Source organism: Falco rusticolus, chromosome 3 (genome assembly GCF_015220075.1).
Source record: "Falco rusticolus isolate bFalRus1 chromosome 3, bFalRus1.pri, whole genome shotgun sequence".
Taxonomy (NCBI): Eukaryota; Metazoa; Chordata; class Aves; order Falconiformes; family Falconidae; genus Falco; species Falco rusticolus.
In genome coordinates this window covers 89674345-89693792 of record NC_051189.1, presented here as the reverse complement: position 1 = coordinate 89693792, position 19448 = coordinate 89674345, and the positions used below count along the sequence as shown (strand labels likewise).

Genomic DNA, 19448 nt, shown 5'->3' with positions numbered 1-19448 from the left:
CTGGACAAGCTACAGCTCTAGTATCGAACAGACATCGATTTGAGGGGGGGTGGGGAGGGATGGCTGCAGCACTCAGCCTGCTTGGTAGGCAACATGTGCAAAGCTGACTTCACCCAGGGCTTTGCAAGGTAAGGCGTGAGGTGTGGGTGACATACGTGCCTGGCTGCTGGCAGCGGTGTTATTCCCTGTCGGTCCCGGTGGGATGGCGTGGCAGCGCTGGGTGGAGATCCTTCTGCCAGAGGCAAGTCCACCCACGGCTGAAAACTTGCAGCCCTGCGCAGGCTGGAGTGTTTTAAAATGCCGGTATTTAACGTACAAGGAAACGTTTCTTTTTGAACAGAACAGTCTGCTAAGTCTCTTCCCCTTTTCACATTTAGCACAATACCAAGGCTATAGGCTGTGTTTATTTACCAGCTGCTCATTTGAACCACACGTTTATGGGAGCAAACTCATACTGTCATGAGCAGTTAGATGTATTATCAGCTCGTTCTGAAGGTGTTGAGTAAAGGCTTTGAAGGCATTGGGTAAGGCCAAGTCCTGTTCAGCTCAGAAGAGCCCCAAACAGTTCAGTACTGCACGCTAGCTCGATCACTTTTGCATTCCCACCCCTTATATCCTGCCTGAAGTATTTCTTGTTTGGGCTGAAATTTCTCTTATTTTCTACCACTATGTGAAAACAGGCTCTTTTTGAAAACTCAGACGTTTTCCTCCAAGTTAAATCTTACGTTTCTGAGCCAAAACCCGCAGAAGCCACTACTGGGTGCTTTATAGTCTTAATTATGTATTGCAGTAGATTGTTAGAAACCGAAATGTGAGCGCTAGAAAATATGAGCTGGGGAACATATAGAAGAAAATGCTGTCAATGTTCTCACATTTATCGCGTATATCATTCTGTGTAGCACAAGAAAAACTAAACATTTACACCAAAACTGGTTTATCTCTTTTCATCTACAGAAAAGGTTTTTTTTTTCCTATTAGAGAACACTAATTTTTCAGCTACCTTTGCAAAGCGCCTATTTTGAATAAAATCAAAATGGTTGAAATCGGAAAGTTTCAAACTTATGGTGGCTTTTGAATGCCTTGCTTCTGTTCAGCACTGCAGCATACGAGGCTGAGCTGGACTGGTCTTTGGGATGCTCCTTCTAAAGAGGAGAGATGGAAAACTTTGTGCAGCCTCAGAGGTGCCACAGAACTTAAACTGTCCCCTGGAAAGTATCAGGATTCCTTCCTTGGTGAAGCCTGTCATAGAAAACAAACTGGGAGCTTGGCTGACCATTTAGCAGGCCTGCAGTCAGCGTGGATCTCTTCTGACCTCCTTCCTAGAGAGAGAAAAGTGGAAATTACATATTAAATAATATTTTAAAAGTAGTACAGTAGTCAATGAAATGCTGCAAGTTTTGTAACTGAAAATGAAACCACTTCAGCATCAGTGTAAAAATGTCTCTTTTCCAGGAGCTTGCATAAATGGCGACTAACTCCCAGGCAATCCCTGAATTTGACTCCCATCTTTCCAAAACTTTCAACCCAACAAGCAAAGGTAAGGAATGGTTTGGGGGATACACCAGTTGACTGGGCATCTGCACAGCACCTGCAAGCTCATGCTCACGGCCCCAACTATTCCTTCACATTCTCCACGCCACTGAACTCCCCTCTGCCACAGGACCCCAACCACTTGCGATGCCCCATTTTCCTGGAAAGGACAACTAGGAGGCTGCATGTTAAACCTGGGTCTTTGAAACGACACGAAGGAAACTTGGCCAGAGAAGCAAAACTGAAAGGCATGTGGTTGGACCCCAGGATGCCTTTTCCCAGCACACGGGAAGGCTGTGAAGGACCTTCCATTCCCCTGCCTCTCCCATCCTGCCAAGGGATACGGGATGAGATGAAGGGGTTTGATGTATGAACGTTAATGTTTTTCTTCCACTAAATATCATAGAGGTTGGTTGTGGTTTCTGACTCTGAATTAAATACAGGCTTAGTAGATAAGAGCACCTGTCTCCCAGCAGGTGAGCGAGAAGCCCAGTGCATGTGCAACATTAGAGCTCTAGGAAAAAGCCCTGGAAAATCGGGGGGATGCGCCGGGGGGGCAGGTGGGTCTCAGCACAACTTCTGGAGTACCAGCAACCCATGCACAGAATCCGTCACGGGGCCAAGGAGAAGGGACAGTTGGAGGCAGCTTGTCACCTGCCACGGGGGGAGGGCCCTAACATATGATCCAGTACATGGTGCTTTCTACACTGGGCTAAAGAGAAAAAAAAGTAGAAAAGGACCTGCACACTTTTAGTACAAGGGGCTCTGATTTTATTTGAGGTCTCTAGCTATTAAAATTAATCCATTTAAAATAATCTATTATTTAAAAATAAAATTAATGCACAAAACTATGCTATCAACTTCAAACTGTTTTCTTCCTGTGAATGCACGTTTCCATATCGGACTACTGCCTGATCTCTTTGAGATTTTCAGACGCACTATTTTTCATGACAGAGCAAATATAATGAAGCTCCTTAGTCACGTTGGTGTGGTTTACACAACACACCTTTTACAATCCCGCAAAAACATACCAGTGCTGAATATCTGTCAAGAATGTGAAGTTTGCACCATTCAAAAGAAAAAAGCTCACAACCAGCCACCGCTAATGTGCTGAATATTTGAAGTACGTGCAAGCAGACGCTGAACCGATAGGTTATCACCAGCCACCGTGGCAGTAACAACGCCTGCAGACTTCTGGAAGGAAATACAGTCATGGTGAATTTTTAACTGAATATTTGTTCATGCTTGTAAGAGATAGCAACCTGATGACCTCCAAGACTTCAGTCATATGTTCATCCTTAGGGCAAGAGCAATACCGGCACGAACTGGGGAGCCTGCGCTGCCCAGGATACACCTCAAGCTCTTTCCTGCCTGGAGATGAGCCTGTAAGGCTGGCAAACACCCACCACCCCCTCACAGCAGGAGGACTGACACCGTAACTCCTTTGAAACACCATGTAACACTCCAATACCAGTTCCACAGAGCCACCCTATTGTTTTATCTAACAGCACACACAATCATCTTGAAGTCCTCTGAAAACTCAGCAGAATATTGAGATGACTCATAGTTAGATCAATAAAGTGCATTCATCCCCCGGCAAAGGATCACATCTAAATGGAACTTTATTGCCCACTAAATGCTACAGCTGCTTCTTCCCTGTCCCCACTTCCCCATCCCCTTGCAGCATATTTAAAGGGAAGGTGTTACACGTGTGGCAGAATGACACACAACATCCCACGAGGCACGTGCTTCGCTACAGCTGTGGTAACTTCAGCAGGGCTCCATTGCAGTGCCTCCACCTCAGCTGCAACTGAAGCTGAAGAGGTTGCTCAGGTTTTAGAGAATGGGAAAAATCTCCGTTGAAGTACAGGACAAAAAGCAGCAGCACAGGACCACAATCACAGTAAAATCTGGGGAATGGCAACATCCAAATACGCTGCAAACAGCCCTATTTGTATGCGCACCGTATTTACATGGTAGAATAGAAAGGTATCTGCCTCTGTGGGATGGAAAATTGGAGGTTGGGGTACAGACCGGCCTGCAATACAGCGAACGAGGGATGCGGTGAGGAGCACATGCAATACCAGTGGCTGGGAAAGGACCCAGGCAGACCACTGCCATGGCGTTGGCCCTTTATGCCAACACCTTTTGAAGTCACTGACTTGTACAGTACAACTGCTCATGTTCCAAGTTTCTAGCAACTAGAAATCTTCAGTCTAAGGAAGTTTTCCATTACATTGGAAGTATGGAGGTTGAAGCTCAGCATGCAGTGCAGATACCTCCAAAGATACAGGCTGTTTACCGCTGACTCGCCTGTTATAAACCCTACAAGCAGAATCATCTTTTCTTACAGCTTACCTGTAAGCACAAAACCTGACCAGCATTAAACCTAAAGGCAGAACACTTCAGACGGTGCTTCTCTGGAAAATGATTACTCATTCATGGTTACTCATTAAGATGAGTTAACACATGATATATTACTGTACAGTACTAACATCCAGGACCTGATTAGCCTACTTATCCAACAACAGCACTCCTCCATGCCTTTGTTGACCAATTTTATAGTCTGAAACAGATTAGCTACGTATTTGAATGTGTTTGCTACAAATGCTAGCCAAATGCATTCAGTAAACCACCAAAGCAGTTTCCTTGAAGTCTTGTATGAAGTCCATACTGCAATCCTGTAATTCAGCCTGTAATTCACATCAAGAAATTCTGTGATTCTACTTAGGATCAGTGCCATGCTTATCAGCTTGCTGTACCAGCACTGTAATGAATTTCTGCTCCATGAAGTTTTGCTGGTACTCTGTGGTTTACTTAGACATCAACATCATTATGTTTCACACGGGAAATTACTTCAAACATTTTGAATGCATGATACCCACCTTTAGAAACTGCACTGAAATGTAGAGCCACTTACTCCTGGAACAGAAAAATGTCATTAACGCTGTCACAGACAGAACAGAAATATCCCACACTTCTGCTTTTTCTGCACCATTTTGAATCATCTTATCATCCATATGTAGCAATGAATTCCTACAGTATATTACAAAAACTCCTCCTTGTTCTTCACAACAGTTTTTTGTCATGGATAATTTTTATCTTTCAATCTTAAAGTTTAAATTTGCTAAAATCAGTTTCTTTAGCCCTGAATTCATTCAAATACTGCTTTTAGCTCTCCTACCAGAATACGCTTTTACGTGCAGCCTTTTTTCTCTTCTTGGTGTGAAATAGGAGTGGGAAGAGACTGACAGAAGAATGTGCAGCTTTTCTTAAGAAGCTCCCTTTATTCACCTTGGTTAGAAGACAGGAAAAGAGTAATTTGCCTCATTTACAGTTTCAGAACACAATCTCTTTGATACTATGCATACATTTTGCCCTGAGTCAGCCTTAAGTTTAATCTACAGAAAACATATTTAGATTGTGAACACTTACTCAAAGCAGCCACGTTTAGATTGTGAACACTTACTCAAAGCAGCCACGTACCTTCAGCCCACTGATCACCTTTGCTTAAGAGCACAAGAACCTTTTAAATAAAGATTCTGAAATTTCATTAGAGGCCACAGGAGACCGTCAATCTATCCCCCATTTAAAGCCAACAAGTTGTAGAGGTTCAGCCAGAATAATAAAGCCAACACCGGTAATTTTACAGAAACCTTACTTTGGCAAAGTCATAAGCGATTGAAGATAACCCTTCGGGGATGAGTTGCTTTCCCTGCTGGATATCCAACTGCCTTCTTTTAATGGAACATTTTTCTCTCAAAAATTTCACTGAACTTGTTTTGTATAATGGAAAAAATTTAAAATATCCTGGTAATTCTTTTAAAAACATTCCATCCCAATCCTGAATGCTACAGTGCCATAGCTAGGAAGAAAGAGAAGAAAAAACCCAAACAACCCCCAAACCCACAGAGAACAACTTCTTGCAATCTTCTTGAAAAACTGTCAATACACAGTAAACCAATAAACATTTTCTCAAACGCCTGCAACCAACATACACTAACAGAGACCTGAAATTTAGGAGGCAGAAGTCCTGAGAACAACCCGCATAAGGTTTGTTGCCTACACAGAAATTTTTTCACCTCAGTAGTTACTGTACTGGTCTTCCTGGGATTCTCACTCAAATTCCTCCTTGGATCAACTGGTATCAAGTAAAATGCTGGCTAGCAAAAGCTTAACCTTGCAAGAGGCTGGAGAGACCGCACCTAGCAGGGCAAAAGATGCTACATTTACACTAATGAACTAAAGAGCAAAAGATGCTCCATTTCTACTGACAAATTAAAGAGTCTCACCCCACAATCCTGCATAGTTAAACTGCTGTCACAGTGTTTTGCCTTGTGCCGATTAGCATGTTTGGCGATTAGATGTGCGGATTAGATGGCTGAAGTTCAGTCCAGGCTAGGAGCCTCTCTCACAGGCAGCCAGCCGCCCTGCTTTGGAAAGTAGAAGTTTAACCATAAAGTCATTTTGGTCTCAGGACTACAGAGCTATCTCTGCAACTGCAACTACTGGAACAGACACAGAAAAGAGAAAAGAACAAGGCAAAAAAAAAAAAAAAAAAAGAACAAGGCAAAAAAAAAAAGGGTGGCATAGGAATCCTGCATGAAAATGGCAATAAAGCCACATGACTAGAAGACAGAGTGAAAGAGGCATATCAAGATAGGAAATTTAGCAACTTCAGTCTATCATCTGCTATGTAAAAAAAGTTAAGGCTGAAGAATTTGTGTGCATTAGACCTCTCTCCTGTAACAGGTGTTTTGATACAATAATATTTTCTGGAGAAGACTAGAAGTAAAAAGACAAGGCAGGTATACAAAACTTTTTATTGACAACAGAACAATAGAGAGGAACATCACCACTTCCCATTCCTCAGGAATGTCTCCATTTCACAGTCAGTCTGCTAAAAGTATACTTTCATGGTAACAAGCAACACTACGCCAGGGAGCTGTCTGTAACCTCAAGAAAAATGTTTCATCAGTGCAAAGGGACTGACAGTGTGCAAGTGTGCAGCAGGCCCTGTCACAACACAAACATGGCAGGCAACTGTATGTGCAGAGCCAACAGGCATAGACACGGAGCAGCTGGAAGCCTCAAATTAGCTCCATTATTTCTAAGGGCAATACCTGAAGTGCTACTCCATCCATATTCTCTTTCAGAAGTAAATACTTTCTTCCCTCATTCCTTTTGCTTCCCCTGTCCTCAAAGACGTTAATACTTCCAACTGAATGGTACCGTGTCAGAGTGCCTGAGCTTTTGTATTTTACTACCTCATACCAGTTCATGCATGCACTTGAGTTTGCTTTCAGAAGCTTACATTGACATAAAGAACACACACACAAAAAAAGTGCTGTAAAAGAATAAAAATGTTTAGTTGTTAATGCTTCCTTACTAACAAAAATATTTGGTAGTTGTTTAATGTTCCTTGTAATGTCATTTTTTTAAAGTATGTGTGCAGTCTACTGAACATTTTAAAGAAACGGCATGTCAAACTCTCTTAAAACAATTTTAAATACCCTGAAATTAAATTTGAACTGAGATTCAATCTAAACAACAAAGTATCTTCATTTTTGCTTTCACAGTACACAGAACTGCACACCGAGCACAAAATGAAAGCACTCTTCCTTCTGCAAAGTTTCTTCTGCCTGCAGAACTCTACTGGGACCTGTGTGTAGTAGCTTATATATTTATTAACATTTATTAATTTATTATGTTTTTCCTTAGGGGATGTGCCTCTGGATGTGTAGACTGGTTGTTAAAGTGCTTTAAAATAAAACAAACATCCCAACAAAGGAAAACATCCCTCAACAAAACACAGTGGACGTGAGAATTCTATCTGAAGGACTTTGTACAGGATTTACAATGTCAGCATAAAGCATCTGAAATATGAGCATTCCCTGCAGACTGATGCAGTGCAAGCAGTCTCATACATTAGATACTGCAATTCCTCTGGATTCAAGATGCACAATACTTACAAAAACAACCCTAGAAGCACAGACAAATGCTGGTGGCTCTTCCTCTTCTTTTTAGAAACATAATAAAAAAATCTGCATTACTCTCTCATAATTTAAATACATAAGTAATCTCCACTTTTATTACTTCATGACAATGACTTCAAATTTACATTATTTTAAGTACCGTCATAATAGCTCCATGTATAATACAGATATTTGCTGATATCCTGTCAGAAAATAAAAAAAAAAAACCAAAACAACCCTTCCACTATATAAAAAAAAATATGCTGGAAAGACAAGAACACAGAACAGGGACTTGATACAGACTATGATTTCAGTTTTATATCAACCACAGTTAACCCAAAATTAACAGATACAACACAGCGATATTCAAAAGCAGTGCAAATATCTTTGGAGGTTAGAATAAAATAATACTACAAGAACATAAGACAGAAGAAATTAAAAGGCAAGTACTTCAAGTACAGGAACCAGTCTCTGTGAGGTCCATCTTAGTGTTAGCTGAGAGTTCCTTCTCCTATCTTACTTCTTCCTCTGAAACACATTAGCCAACATTGCACCTGATGTAGTCAGCTGGCCCATTTTGTTCAAAAACTTGGTCTTTGTATCTTCACTCACAAGGCTTGCTGCAATCGACATTGAGCTAGGAAAATAAGAAATTTACTGACGTAAGACTACAAAGAACACCATGTTATTTAATAAGCAACTGAACGTTTTGCATTTTAGAGGTTTCAACATTCAGTCCATCAAGTTCAGTCCATCAAGAAGAACTGAAAAACCATTACACCAGCAAGCACAAATATACACTGTTAAAACAATTATCATGTCCTCGCCATCCTAGAGAAAATTAGAGAAAATATTTTTTATGCACACTACTTTTTACTACCTTTGCAAGTCATTGCATTAGCACTGGCAATTGCTCTAGTGAAAAATACCTCTGTGAAAGATTGGCTTTACCTGCTCACCAGAAATGTCAATTCTTACGTTTATTTAGTATAACAACAGCAGCACTAGTTCAGACCAAGGATCTGTCTAGTCCAAGTATCCTGCCTCTGACAGTGATCATTAGCAGAGATGCAGGCAAAAATAAAAGCAAGATTAAGTACAAAACAGTGACCTCTCTCCTTAAATTTCCAGCTCTTTTGTTTTCCAACTATTTCCACCTGAGCAGAGTCCAAAATCAATGTGGGCTGTCATTCTAGTAACTCCCAATGAATCTTTTATTTTACATTACTTGTTCAGCTTTCTTTTGACCCACTTGTAAACCCTACCTTGTGGCACTGAGTCCTACTAGGTGTGCCCCTCGCTAGGTAAAGAGCTCTCTTCCTGCTTGTTGTGAATGTGACTCCTACTGCCTTTGCTTGAGTGTTCCTACTCCATACATACTACAGGAGACAATGGAGAGCCCACAATTTCCCCACAAACCGAACTAGAAGGACCAACCCAACCAATGCTGAACCTGCAGGATATGACTTTGAACATGTTAAAAAATTATCCCAATGCTGTAAAATTAACTGATTTTAAAAGAATTATTTATTTACAACATATCAGTGACCTCAACTTCAGATATATGTAACTATTTAGCATAATAGGTAACTGGTCTCAAGCCAGAGTGGAACGAGGCAAATGTATGACAGAAGGAATATTAATAAACATTCCATTCTTCCTATACTTGTAGTTAAATGGCAAACATTTTTCAACATTAGACAGGCCCAATTTTACAACACATTACCAGTGAAATTCTCCCTTGTGAGCTCAGTGTGAACTCTGCATTTCAAAACTATACCTAACATGACAAGATCTGCCTCACTGGCACAGGCTAGCTTCCAGGAACTGAACTTTTCAGCCTGCAAGGTTAGGAACTGTTCTGTCAGACAGTTTTGCATCAAGAGGTCAACTTGAAGTTAACTCCAAATTGCTCCAACAGAATTTGAATGGTCTCTTCAAAGGCAGCAGGGATGCGTTCAGTACTTTTCCCCATTTCACACCACAAAAAAGGTGCTTAGTGGTTATGAATTCTGGTTCTTTTTAAACAGAATACTTGAAAAAACAAAAAGGCAGGCTCTCACTAAAGCTGTACTGTGGTTTTAGAGATTGCTTAATCATATCGTAACTATATCACCTCAAATGTATACCCCATTCCTTCCACTTTTTAAGCTGAAGCGATTCCCTGTCTTCTGCATTTCCACAGTGCCTAATCGACCTAGATCCTTGAAAAGCCCTTCGGTTTGCCTCACGTAGCATACCTAAAGAGTATCACAAAGCATACTCTTAAGTATTATTTTCAGTACATCCCCCATTAATGGAACAAGTTATTCAAATCAATCATCTCATTTTAAATATTATTAGTTGGTATTTTCTGAAAGCTCTGTAAAGTTCCTCATTATCTAAATATTCAGTTTTTAAGCATCATTTCATTGAAAGTATGTAGTCTGAATTTTTAGTAGTTTAAAATTTTGAAAATTGTTCTCTGGTTATCTCTCTTTTTAGACAATCTGATTAAAATCAACATTTTAAAGATAATAATCTTTTATTCTAATTAGCAGCCAGCAGTGAAGATTTATAGCTGTTTTGAAATAATTTATAAACTTTTACAGTGAACTATTTAAGGCATAGTCACATAGCCAGACATCTTTGGCTTGATTACAGAGTCAACTAAGGAATCACATATTTCCAGTTAGCAGGTAAGATAGTACTACTGTAAGATGGCTGTCTTGTGCAATTCCCCTTAATTTCATGATAAAGCAAGGGCATAGGCATATACATTATGTAAATAACAGTTTATACTTGCTATCAGTTGGCTAATGACAAGAAGCTATTCCTGCCTATGATGTATCCTAGAGTTGTGTGTAACTATGGAAAATGATTTGGGAAATACAGTACATTCCAAGCATTAGCCATGTTAGAAAATAAAATTGCTCACTTCAGAAAAGAAAGCCTAGCAACGGGTTACAAACCTCTAGTTTTACACAAACTGTGCTGTCACTATTCTAAAGATCCTGAAAAAGGTTGAAAAGACCATGAAATGTTTAATTAACATTCGAAACAGTTTGGGGGGGGGGGGGGATATCAGTCATCTAATGTTAAAAATTAAAAATTGAGGACTGGAGTGTCTAGAAGTTCATGTTTTCTAATATTACATTACTGTAAATAGAAAGATAACGCAATACACTCAACATATTTAAAGTTTAAATATACCCCAAAAGTACTTCCATTACTATAGAAATTGAACATTCAAACATAATAATAAAAGCAATATGAAACCAAAGTTTCATTCTCATGTCTTTAAAAAGTAATCAGAGAACCCAACAAGCAACAATATATCTTGTTTAAAGCAAGCAGTCCTACAGAAAAGTCCTTGCATATACTCACTATTTAAAAAACAAAACAAAAACCAACCCACAAATAAACAAAAATATGTAAACAAAATTTTTAACCAGTGTCTAGATGAACTAACACTACACGGAGTTCTGCCTGATTTATGGGGAAGCTGTATGCCAAAACAAACATTCATGCTGGACATTTTATAAAAATTGGTTTGTAATGCAAGTTGTTACCCATGATTGAAACACCTTGTTAATTGCTAAAGAAAACGTTTAACAGAATGGTTATCCAATATTTAAAAAGACAGTTTCATTGATTTTTAAAAACTATTTCTGTGACACCATATTATTTGACCAGCCTTTTCTAACAGTTAGGGGCAAAGACGAGATAACCAACAGAATCTTATAATTGCTTTTACATTCAGTTTTGGTTTTGTGCATGCAGTCTTATACGGTTAACAAAAATCCATAATTTATCTCCTATTTGCATTTAAATCCTTCATCAAATATATATTTAACACTGAAAATAGGAACTGAAATTGGCAAGGGCTTAGCAAGAAAAAGGAGATATTTATGTGTCTGAAAAGGTCAATTCTTCAGTAGTAGAAATATTTCATGTTAATTTTGTACAGTAAAAAGTTGCAACCACAGCCTGATTTTGAACAAGGGGAAGGCTAATTAAAGAATGACAAAACACATTGAAAACTTCTCCTTTAAAAATCTTAGTTTTCAGCAGTTGTATTCTAAAAGAAAATACACTGGCTGTTGTATCACATTTGCATTTATCTGTTTCTGCAATGGCTTAATACGACTAACTGATTTTAAAACATTTTCACAAGAGGGATTGCAAGTAATACAGACTTCTTACATTTAGCTTAACATGTCTGCACTGATAAAAGCTAAAGCATGGAGAGTCTAAACACTACATGAAATAAAAGTTGATCGCTCAAACTCTAGCCACACAATGAACAGCTTTCATGAACTAAATAGGTTAAAACATTTGAGAGGCAAAAGCACACATCTAAATAAAAAAAATTTAAAAATTCTGTCCAACTGAAGAGCAACACTTAGGAACTAGGAAGAGCTCAGCCAAGGTATTTTCTTTCATAACCATAGGCTTCACAGTTCAGTTAATGCAGATAGGATAACAAACTTCAGGTTAGGGTTAATTATGTTCTTTAAAGAGACCAGTTAAATACTGTGTACATGTGCTGCATTCTGGGAGAGAAAAGAATGTTTGCCTAAGAAGCAATCAGTTTCGTATTTTCTAAAGATCTCTCCTGAAAGGCTGTCAAGAAGTTGCTCAAGAAGTGATAAATCTACTTCAAAAAACATTTATCAGATCTAAAAGTCTTATCTTACATATTTAGATACATACACTGCTTTTATTATTTTCTTTACGTAGTCAAAGTCTGAGGTGGTAGCTTTTTCATTGCACAAAGAATTAAAATGAAAATGGAAAAATAATATTGGTTAGTCTATAGATTAAAATAATAATAATAATAAAAAAGAGTCCATAAAATCCAGGCAGGGGAAATATTTGCAAAAATATTAAAATGCCCATGTATGCAACTGATTCTAATAAACCAACGTGTTAATCAAAATACTGTCATTGCTTATGTGGAGGGATGTCCTTGCACAGGCTGTTTGGTGAGAGCAATTGCTTAGCATCAGATCTGCAAAGGGCCTGGCTGTTACTTCTGCCTTACCACAATTACCTATTGGGAGCCTGCTGTGCAAGGTACATAGTGCAGGGCAGACCCTGATAAAACCAATGCTTACTTGCAAATAGCAGGATGAGCCTACTGGGGCAACTAGCATGTTTCTATCTTGCCAAGAATCATTATTGGTACGTTTTTTTCTGAGGAAATAGCTGGCTTGAAGCGCCAACCTTTAATACAGCTGAAGAGGCAACCTAAGCATTCACCATTCTTAAAAAATAAAACCCAAACACACAGCTGCTGGAGAATCTGAAGGACACAGGAAGGGGATGACCATTCGGAGCGTGACTGTTGGGGCCAACACCCAGGTATGCATGCCAGAAAGCTCCATTTAAGAGAAGGCAGAAAGGCTAAGGGCAAAAAGTACAAAGCTTGAGAAAGCTACGTAGTGAAGCCCTGGGAGAAAACAACAGCATGAATGCATTTTTTAGCTCTTGACTGACCAGCCATTTATGTTGCAAACACGGAATATGCCCACAGAATGATTAATAAACCTGTTCTTATTCTGTGAATAACCGATTTGTCAAAGAAATACCTATTTCATCATGAAAACTGCCACTCAATTGGAACACACTTAGTACAGTTCCTACTTCATAATATTGGTACATGAAACAGGAAAGAGCAAAGAAAGTGACTGACTCCAATCTTCAGATCTTAAAGGTTTTGTATTTCTTCTGCATTAGGCAGGACTTCTATATGACTAGACAGAACCAACTACCTTACTAGAACAGATACGCTATGGATTGTGAAGAACTTGGACATTTTTAGTTTTAAAATTACTTCACTTCCAAAGTCTAAAGTTCACTTCTAGTACACTTTTAAAATTGACCTGATGCTCATATCGCAAGTAGATTCAGTTCTTGCTACACTCCATTATCAACTACACCAGTAAACAGGCTAAACACCACTAGTAAGATGTGAGATACTTTATTTGGTGCATGACGGACTGATTTTTTTCCACACCATTTCAGTCATTCTCAAACGACTGGTTGCTTCCAGGATTTTGCCTGAGCTCTTTCAAGTTGTAAATTTATCAACTTGTTACAGATATGGAAGCACAATATAAACAAGTTTGGTTGTTTTTTTTTCAGATACCTACTGTTTCTTCTCCAACTCTTCCTGGCAATACTTCCAGGGATTTATTAAGTTATATAATAATCCATGAGAAGTTACGTGCTGGTATGCCATTCCAGGCAACATGCGGGCAAAAGGACACACAGAGGTCATCATAACAATGCTTACCTTTCCAAATCTGTGGGTCTGTCAGCCTGTGTTTTGTTATCAGTAGAGGGACACACAGAGATGTACCACATCTACCACATGAGGCAAATTGATGCATATACACCATGTGTCTGATGCCTCACTGGAGTGCTGGGCTTACTGTGCATTTGTAGAATGGGCGTTTTACTGAAGTACAACATAGATGACATTTTCCCAAAGCCAGTGTATTTACTAAACAGCATATTCACACAGGTAGGTCAGTTTATACACCGGAGAAACTATTCTTGTATGAACTAGTCACATGCAAGCAAAGACAGCAGCCTGGAGCAGGTCATTACCACAGTCAGAATAATTCCTTCAGCCTGCAGTCCACCCCCCCGAGACAGGGTTGCAAAGTGCACTGCTCTAAGCACTTAGCCCATGCACCCCCTGGTTTCTCAGATCCAGGATAGAAATTCAATTACTGCTTTAAATGAATAAAAAATTAAGAACAAAGTAACATGGGAAAACATCAATGTCATTGCTATGATTAAAAAAAAAAAAAAAAAAAAAAAAAGCATTGTCCTGTTTTACACTGGAGAAAGCAGCAACCACAAACTCAATTAAAATTTCTAAAATCTCTTTTCAAATACAGAATATGTCAGTGCAGGATTTCTGGTCACAAGCCTTAGACGTCATTATGGAATGACTCTTCAGAACATTACTCTGGAGGCACAGAAAATAAAAGAGAAGTGGTAATCTTACCCCTGTGGTTCTTGGACGGTCTTGTTTTCCACTTTCTGTTCACACTCTTTTATCATGGAGCTTAAAATAACCTAAGACACAGACAGAAGAGATATAAATGACATTTCTTCTTTTATGATGACGCTTCATACAAAATCTACTCTGCAACTAATTCTGACATTAGCAGAACTGTTTAAAAGGTTTCTCTGTTTTTCAAGTGCAATTAAATTCCAGCTATCTGCTAATGTCTTGTGGCTAGAAGCAACAAAGCCATTCAAAATACTTTAAGGAAGAAAATGCTTTTGAAATAGTTAAGGAGCTAAAGAATCCCTCCTGCTTCCCCTGTTTTTAAAAAATAGAGCTAAAGCAAACTCAATTCTGTGACACACCTCCTTACCTTCCCTTTTTCAAACAATGCTTTTATTTATTAGCAATAAACTTTGACATAGATTCATCTTACCTCTGTTTTCCTTTAAAGAGTTTTCAAGTACCTTTTAAAATTTGTATCTTTACCAACATTACGTATGAAAGAAAAAGCAAGGAAATAAAAGTGTGATAGCATCCCGAGATATCTTAATGGAAAAGAAGTGCTAAAGCAAACTTGGTATCATTTCATTGCTGTCTTCCAAGGTTCCTATGAATCAAGGGTTTTTTCCTTTACTTAAGCAATTGCAGTGTTAAAGGTTTCAGCAGAATATTTAAGATTAAACCCCCCCCCCACCCCCCACTGGTATTTTACATTTCTCCAGCATATCAAAAAATAAAGAAATTGTTCCAAATAGCAGGCTTTGAAAGAAATCATACAATTCATTGGACAGGTACAGAACTCCCTGCCCTGCCCACAACAGTACTGTTAAAACTCATTGAGACAGAAGCATCTGAAACACTTTGGCAAAATAGTTGCAATGCACAGTGTGAAACTATAAACATGTATATATATGTACCCACTGCATAAATGGAAACTTTCTGTGCTTACTTACAGTTTAAGAGAAAGCTAAGCACTTTCTTTGAGACATTAAACTTAAAATATCAGCGCTGCAAGCAACTAAAATTAGCAGTGTCTTACCAAAACATGAATATATATAATAAAGGAAAATAAGCTAATTTCAATCTCTAAAATACAGATCAGTTGCTAACAGTTACTACCAAGTGATAACTAATTTTGCATGTATTTATACACATTAAAAAGGTATTTATTATTATTAGACAGCTGCAGCACAAAATATCCTTTGAAACCATTTATTACACTAATAAGATGTGTCCTGGTCTGCAGATCTGTGCCACTGACACTCTATTTCTCCAAATCTAATACTTCAATGTTTGAAACAATTTGGATAGCAGGTGTTATATACCCTTGAATGTTTCAGAAAGCAGCATTCAAACCCAAACCTGTGTATGGGTCTAACAGGACTACAGCTCTGACTGCTAAATTTGCTGTCCTTTATTTGCATAAAATATTATGCAAGTACTTAAACGCAAAGAGTACAGAGGTACAAGACAAATGTGTTCAGAATTCCAGTGAAAAAGCAATATTTTCTTTCTGTATCAAAAGAAAACTGAATTTTCTAAGCCCAGCAACCATGATTTTTGTTACTTAGCATTTCCACCTGTGCATTGGAACACTTACACATTTTTTTATGTTTATCTGAAACTAGATGTTCCAAATATTGATAATATAACATCTTGATCAAGGGGAATAATAATTCAGCAAGGACTCGGAATCATTTGAATACTGGGATGGAGTTCCCATCCACTGCACAGCTCCTTCCAGGAAGGCTGCATAATTTTTGGATGATGTGGAGCAAATCTTCCCTCTTCTCCAAATTAATTTGTCTTAAAGTTTAGGGTAAAACAGGGGAAAACTATAAATATAGTATCATATAGCAATTTTACATTATGATACTTATTCTTACACTTATTCCTTTCGGTGCTCTTTGTTTGGTCACAGGACTGATAATGACATCATTTAGACCTCCTTTAAGAGACACATTTTAGAGATATAACTGTATTTAGAGACATTTAAGAGACATAACAGGTGCTTAGGTATTATAAACAATCCTGCAAATGGAAAAAATATTTTTATTAAGTATTGATCATATCTCACTATCATGTAACTCAAAATCCAATTATTTGGACAAGAAATAGAAGGAAATGGAAAGCAAATGGAGAAGGGAGAAGAAGGGACCTGACAGAGATGCTGGCAACGTATCTGAAATGTCTGCACGAGGTGAAACGTCTATTTTAAATATGAGAGGCCTGGCTTGAACACCCCAACTTGCACTTTTGTTTATATGAATGAAAGGAAAGCAAATATGAGGGATAAGTGGTAAATGCTGTCTGACAGAATCACAAGCCAATTCCACAAATGTTACATTTCCAAGATGAGCATTAACTTTGTACTGATGTTAAAGCCACAACAGCTAAGGCTTGTGAATGAGAAAATGTGGTTTTGTAACTGATATTCCACTTGAATTGTGAATAACACCACAGTGACCAAAATAATGAGAAATGGGTTAATTCTGTTTATGCAAATGTCTACATTTGAAACAGTAAATTACATTTACTTCAGAAAACATAATTTTAAGAAAGAAAGCTTGAAATACAGGCACTAGGTGGGCCTCAGAGGTCTCTCTCACGGTGCCTGCAAACATCCCATTGTAGCAAGGAGCTGATTAAGCACTGCATTTCCAGTTCTGTAGTAAAAGCTGTAGTGAGTTTTCTAACCCACTGGCACAGGAGTAAATATTTTTAAATTTATGTTTCTCTCTGGCTAAAAAACAAAGTACTTGGCATCACGCCCAAAGTCAATTAATCACAGTGATACAGAATGTGGTAAAGGAGGATTGAGAACTGTCTTTACTTATTTCTTTTTAATTCTATTTAAGCCCTCATTTCCTTCTCTGGCCACAAGACTCAAAGTCAATCAAATAAGCTCTTCTGTTCTAATTCAAGGCATCTTTTGTACTGACTAAGCCTTAAACCTTAGAAGTTGCACTAACTACTATAAAAAAATTAAGTATCAGTATTTTTATCAATTATCCCATTAGTGAATATGATAGAACAAAGAAAATTAAACTAAATCCAACTTTTGCCTACTGCAGCTTTCAGATATATTACTTCTCAAAACACAATACATCTCCCAGCTCTCGCTGAACACAGAGTATCATTGCCAGATCTCCTCCAGTGCTGCCTGCGGTAAGGAAGTACAATTCTGTCGCATTTGACTGATGCTCAGGTCACTACTGTCCCTTCTGACTCAGCCCTCTGAAGTCAGATGTGTTCCTTTTAGGGCCGAAAGTTCCTCAAATTAATTCACCTCCAGTTCCACATACTGTAAATTATATAAAATAATATAATAAAATACAGAAAATAAAAGCATGAGACTCTAGGCTATTAGACTTGAAAATATAACTGGAAGAAGGGACTTTGTTACCAAAAACTTAGAACTCCTAGAGAATATAGTTGTCTCAATTTAAGTCACTTCTGCAGACACAAGGAAAAGCAGTTACTTTTCTCTAGTACAAAGTAACCCATGAAAGTGCAGTATGAACCTTCAAAAATGAGAAAGATGTTCCTTTGCACCTTTTGACTGAATCTTGTCCTCTGTCACTTGAAGTGTTTGTACTTTCAAGATTTTCTCAACTTGCAACTAAATCATGTGTCTCATTTTCTGCAACTGACTTAATATCTATGTGTTTCAATCTCTGTTGCCCAGGACCATGTCCAGATGGCTTTTAAATATCTCCATGGATGGAGACTCCACAGCCTCTGTGGGAAATCTGTACCAGTACTCAGTCACCCTCACAGTACAGAAAGCATTTCCCGATATTCAGAGGGAGCCTGCTGTGTTTCAGTTTGTGCCTGTTGCCTCTGGGCACCACCGAGAAGAGCCTGGCTTTGTCCTCTTTGCACCCTCTCTTCAGGTATTCATATACACTCTTCATATACACTCATAAGATCACTCCTGAGCCTTCTCTTCTCCAAGCTGAATAGTACCAGCTCTCTCAGCCTCTCCTCCTATGAGAGGTGCTCCAGTCCCTTCATCATCTTTGCAGTCCTTCGCTGCACTCTCTCCAGCAGGTCCATGCTTCTGTACTGGGGAGCCCAGAACTAGACACAGTACTCCAGATATGAAGTGCATCCCATATATTTCAGGACTATACTTTCCTCATCCTTGCCTATCATTTCTCTCCAGTAGTACACCAATTTTCATCTGCATTTCCTTGGACATACTGTGGCCACTGATTTTAGTATGCTTTTGTTTTGATGAAAAAACACACGGTAAAAACATTTCCTTTTTCTTCAGTCTACAAAGATCAGTGTTCCTACATGCATTTCTGATAGTTGAACATTTCTCTGCAGAGGTCCTTGGCTTAGAAATACAATTTAAAAATAGTAAGTTCTTTTAAAATCATGTGAACCTATTCCTTATCAAAAAAACCCTCAAAGCTATGTTTTGATATCACTCATGAGTACCTCTCCTCAACTTTTGGTTTTAAATACCATTACACTTCAACTTTTGCTGCCACCTGTGTTTCGTAATTAGTAAACATAGCCACTCACCTCATGCTCTGGTGAGAGATGTTCCATGTCAGTTCGTAAACACTTAAGTCCTGGTAAAAAGTGATTGACCATTAAATCCTCCGAAATAACTAAAGACCAGGTTGTTAAGGTATTATAAGGATTGTCTTCTGAAATTATACAGTTTGTTTTCTGTCTTCTGATACTGTTATTCTACTGAACACAGGGACAAGCTACAGCAGCAAAACCCAAGAAAAAGAACAGCATCAGGCCCTTCACAACTAATAAAAAAGATGTTAAATATTTAACTTCACAGACTTCATATACCCATACCATTCTGTTCATATTTTCTCAATTTACTGGTTAAGACCAAGGGGGTTTTTTTGTAGCTTACTATCAGTTCCACTGTATTGGGTCTGACTGAGATGGAGTTAATTTTC

General features: G+C 38.5%; 1 protein-coding gene and 1 long non-coding RNA gene across 6 annotated transcripts in view; both read right to left on the bottom strand.

The window, feature by feature from the left end:
* Window positions 1–361: 361 nt before the first annotated feature.
* LOC119144130 lies at window positions 362–4958 on the bottom strand. Its single transcript, XR_005102969.1, has 2 exons — window positions 2562–4958; window positions 362–1319 (listed from the first exon to the last, which is right to left on the bottom strand). It is a non-coding gene; the product is annotated as an uncharacterized LOC119144130 (long non-coding RNA).
* Window positions 4959–6339: 1381 nt separating this feature from the next.
* The window catches only part of RELCH (RAB11 binding and LisH domain, coiled-coil and HEAT repeat containing), a 79032-nt gene continuing 65923 nt past the window's right edge, over window positions 6340–19448 (bottom strand). For 4 of the 5 annotated variants that reach the window (XM_037379055.1, XM_037379056.1, XM_037379057.1 and 1 more), the window contains 3 exons: window positions 19051–19139; window positions 14509–14579; window positions 6340–8142 (listed from right to left, as the gene is read on the bottom strand). In XM_037379055.1, coding sequence (XP_037234952.1) covers window positions 8022–8142; window positions 14509–14579; window positions 19051–19139 — 281 coding nt within the window. In that variant the 3' untranslated portion in view covers window positions 6340–8021. The remainder of the gene's footprint in view (window positions 8143–14508; window positions 14580–19050; window positions 19140–19448) is intronic. The other variant, XR_005102968.1, reaches the window with a different exon arrangement.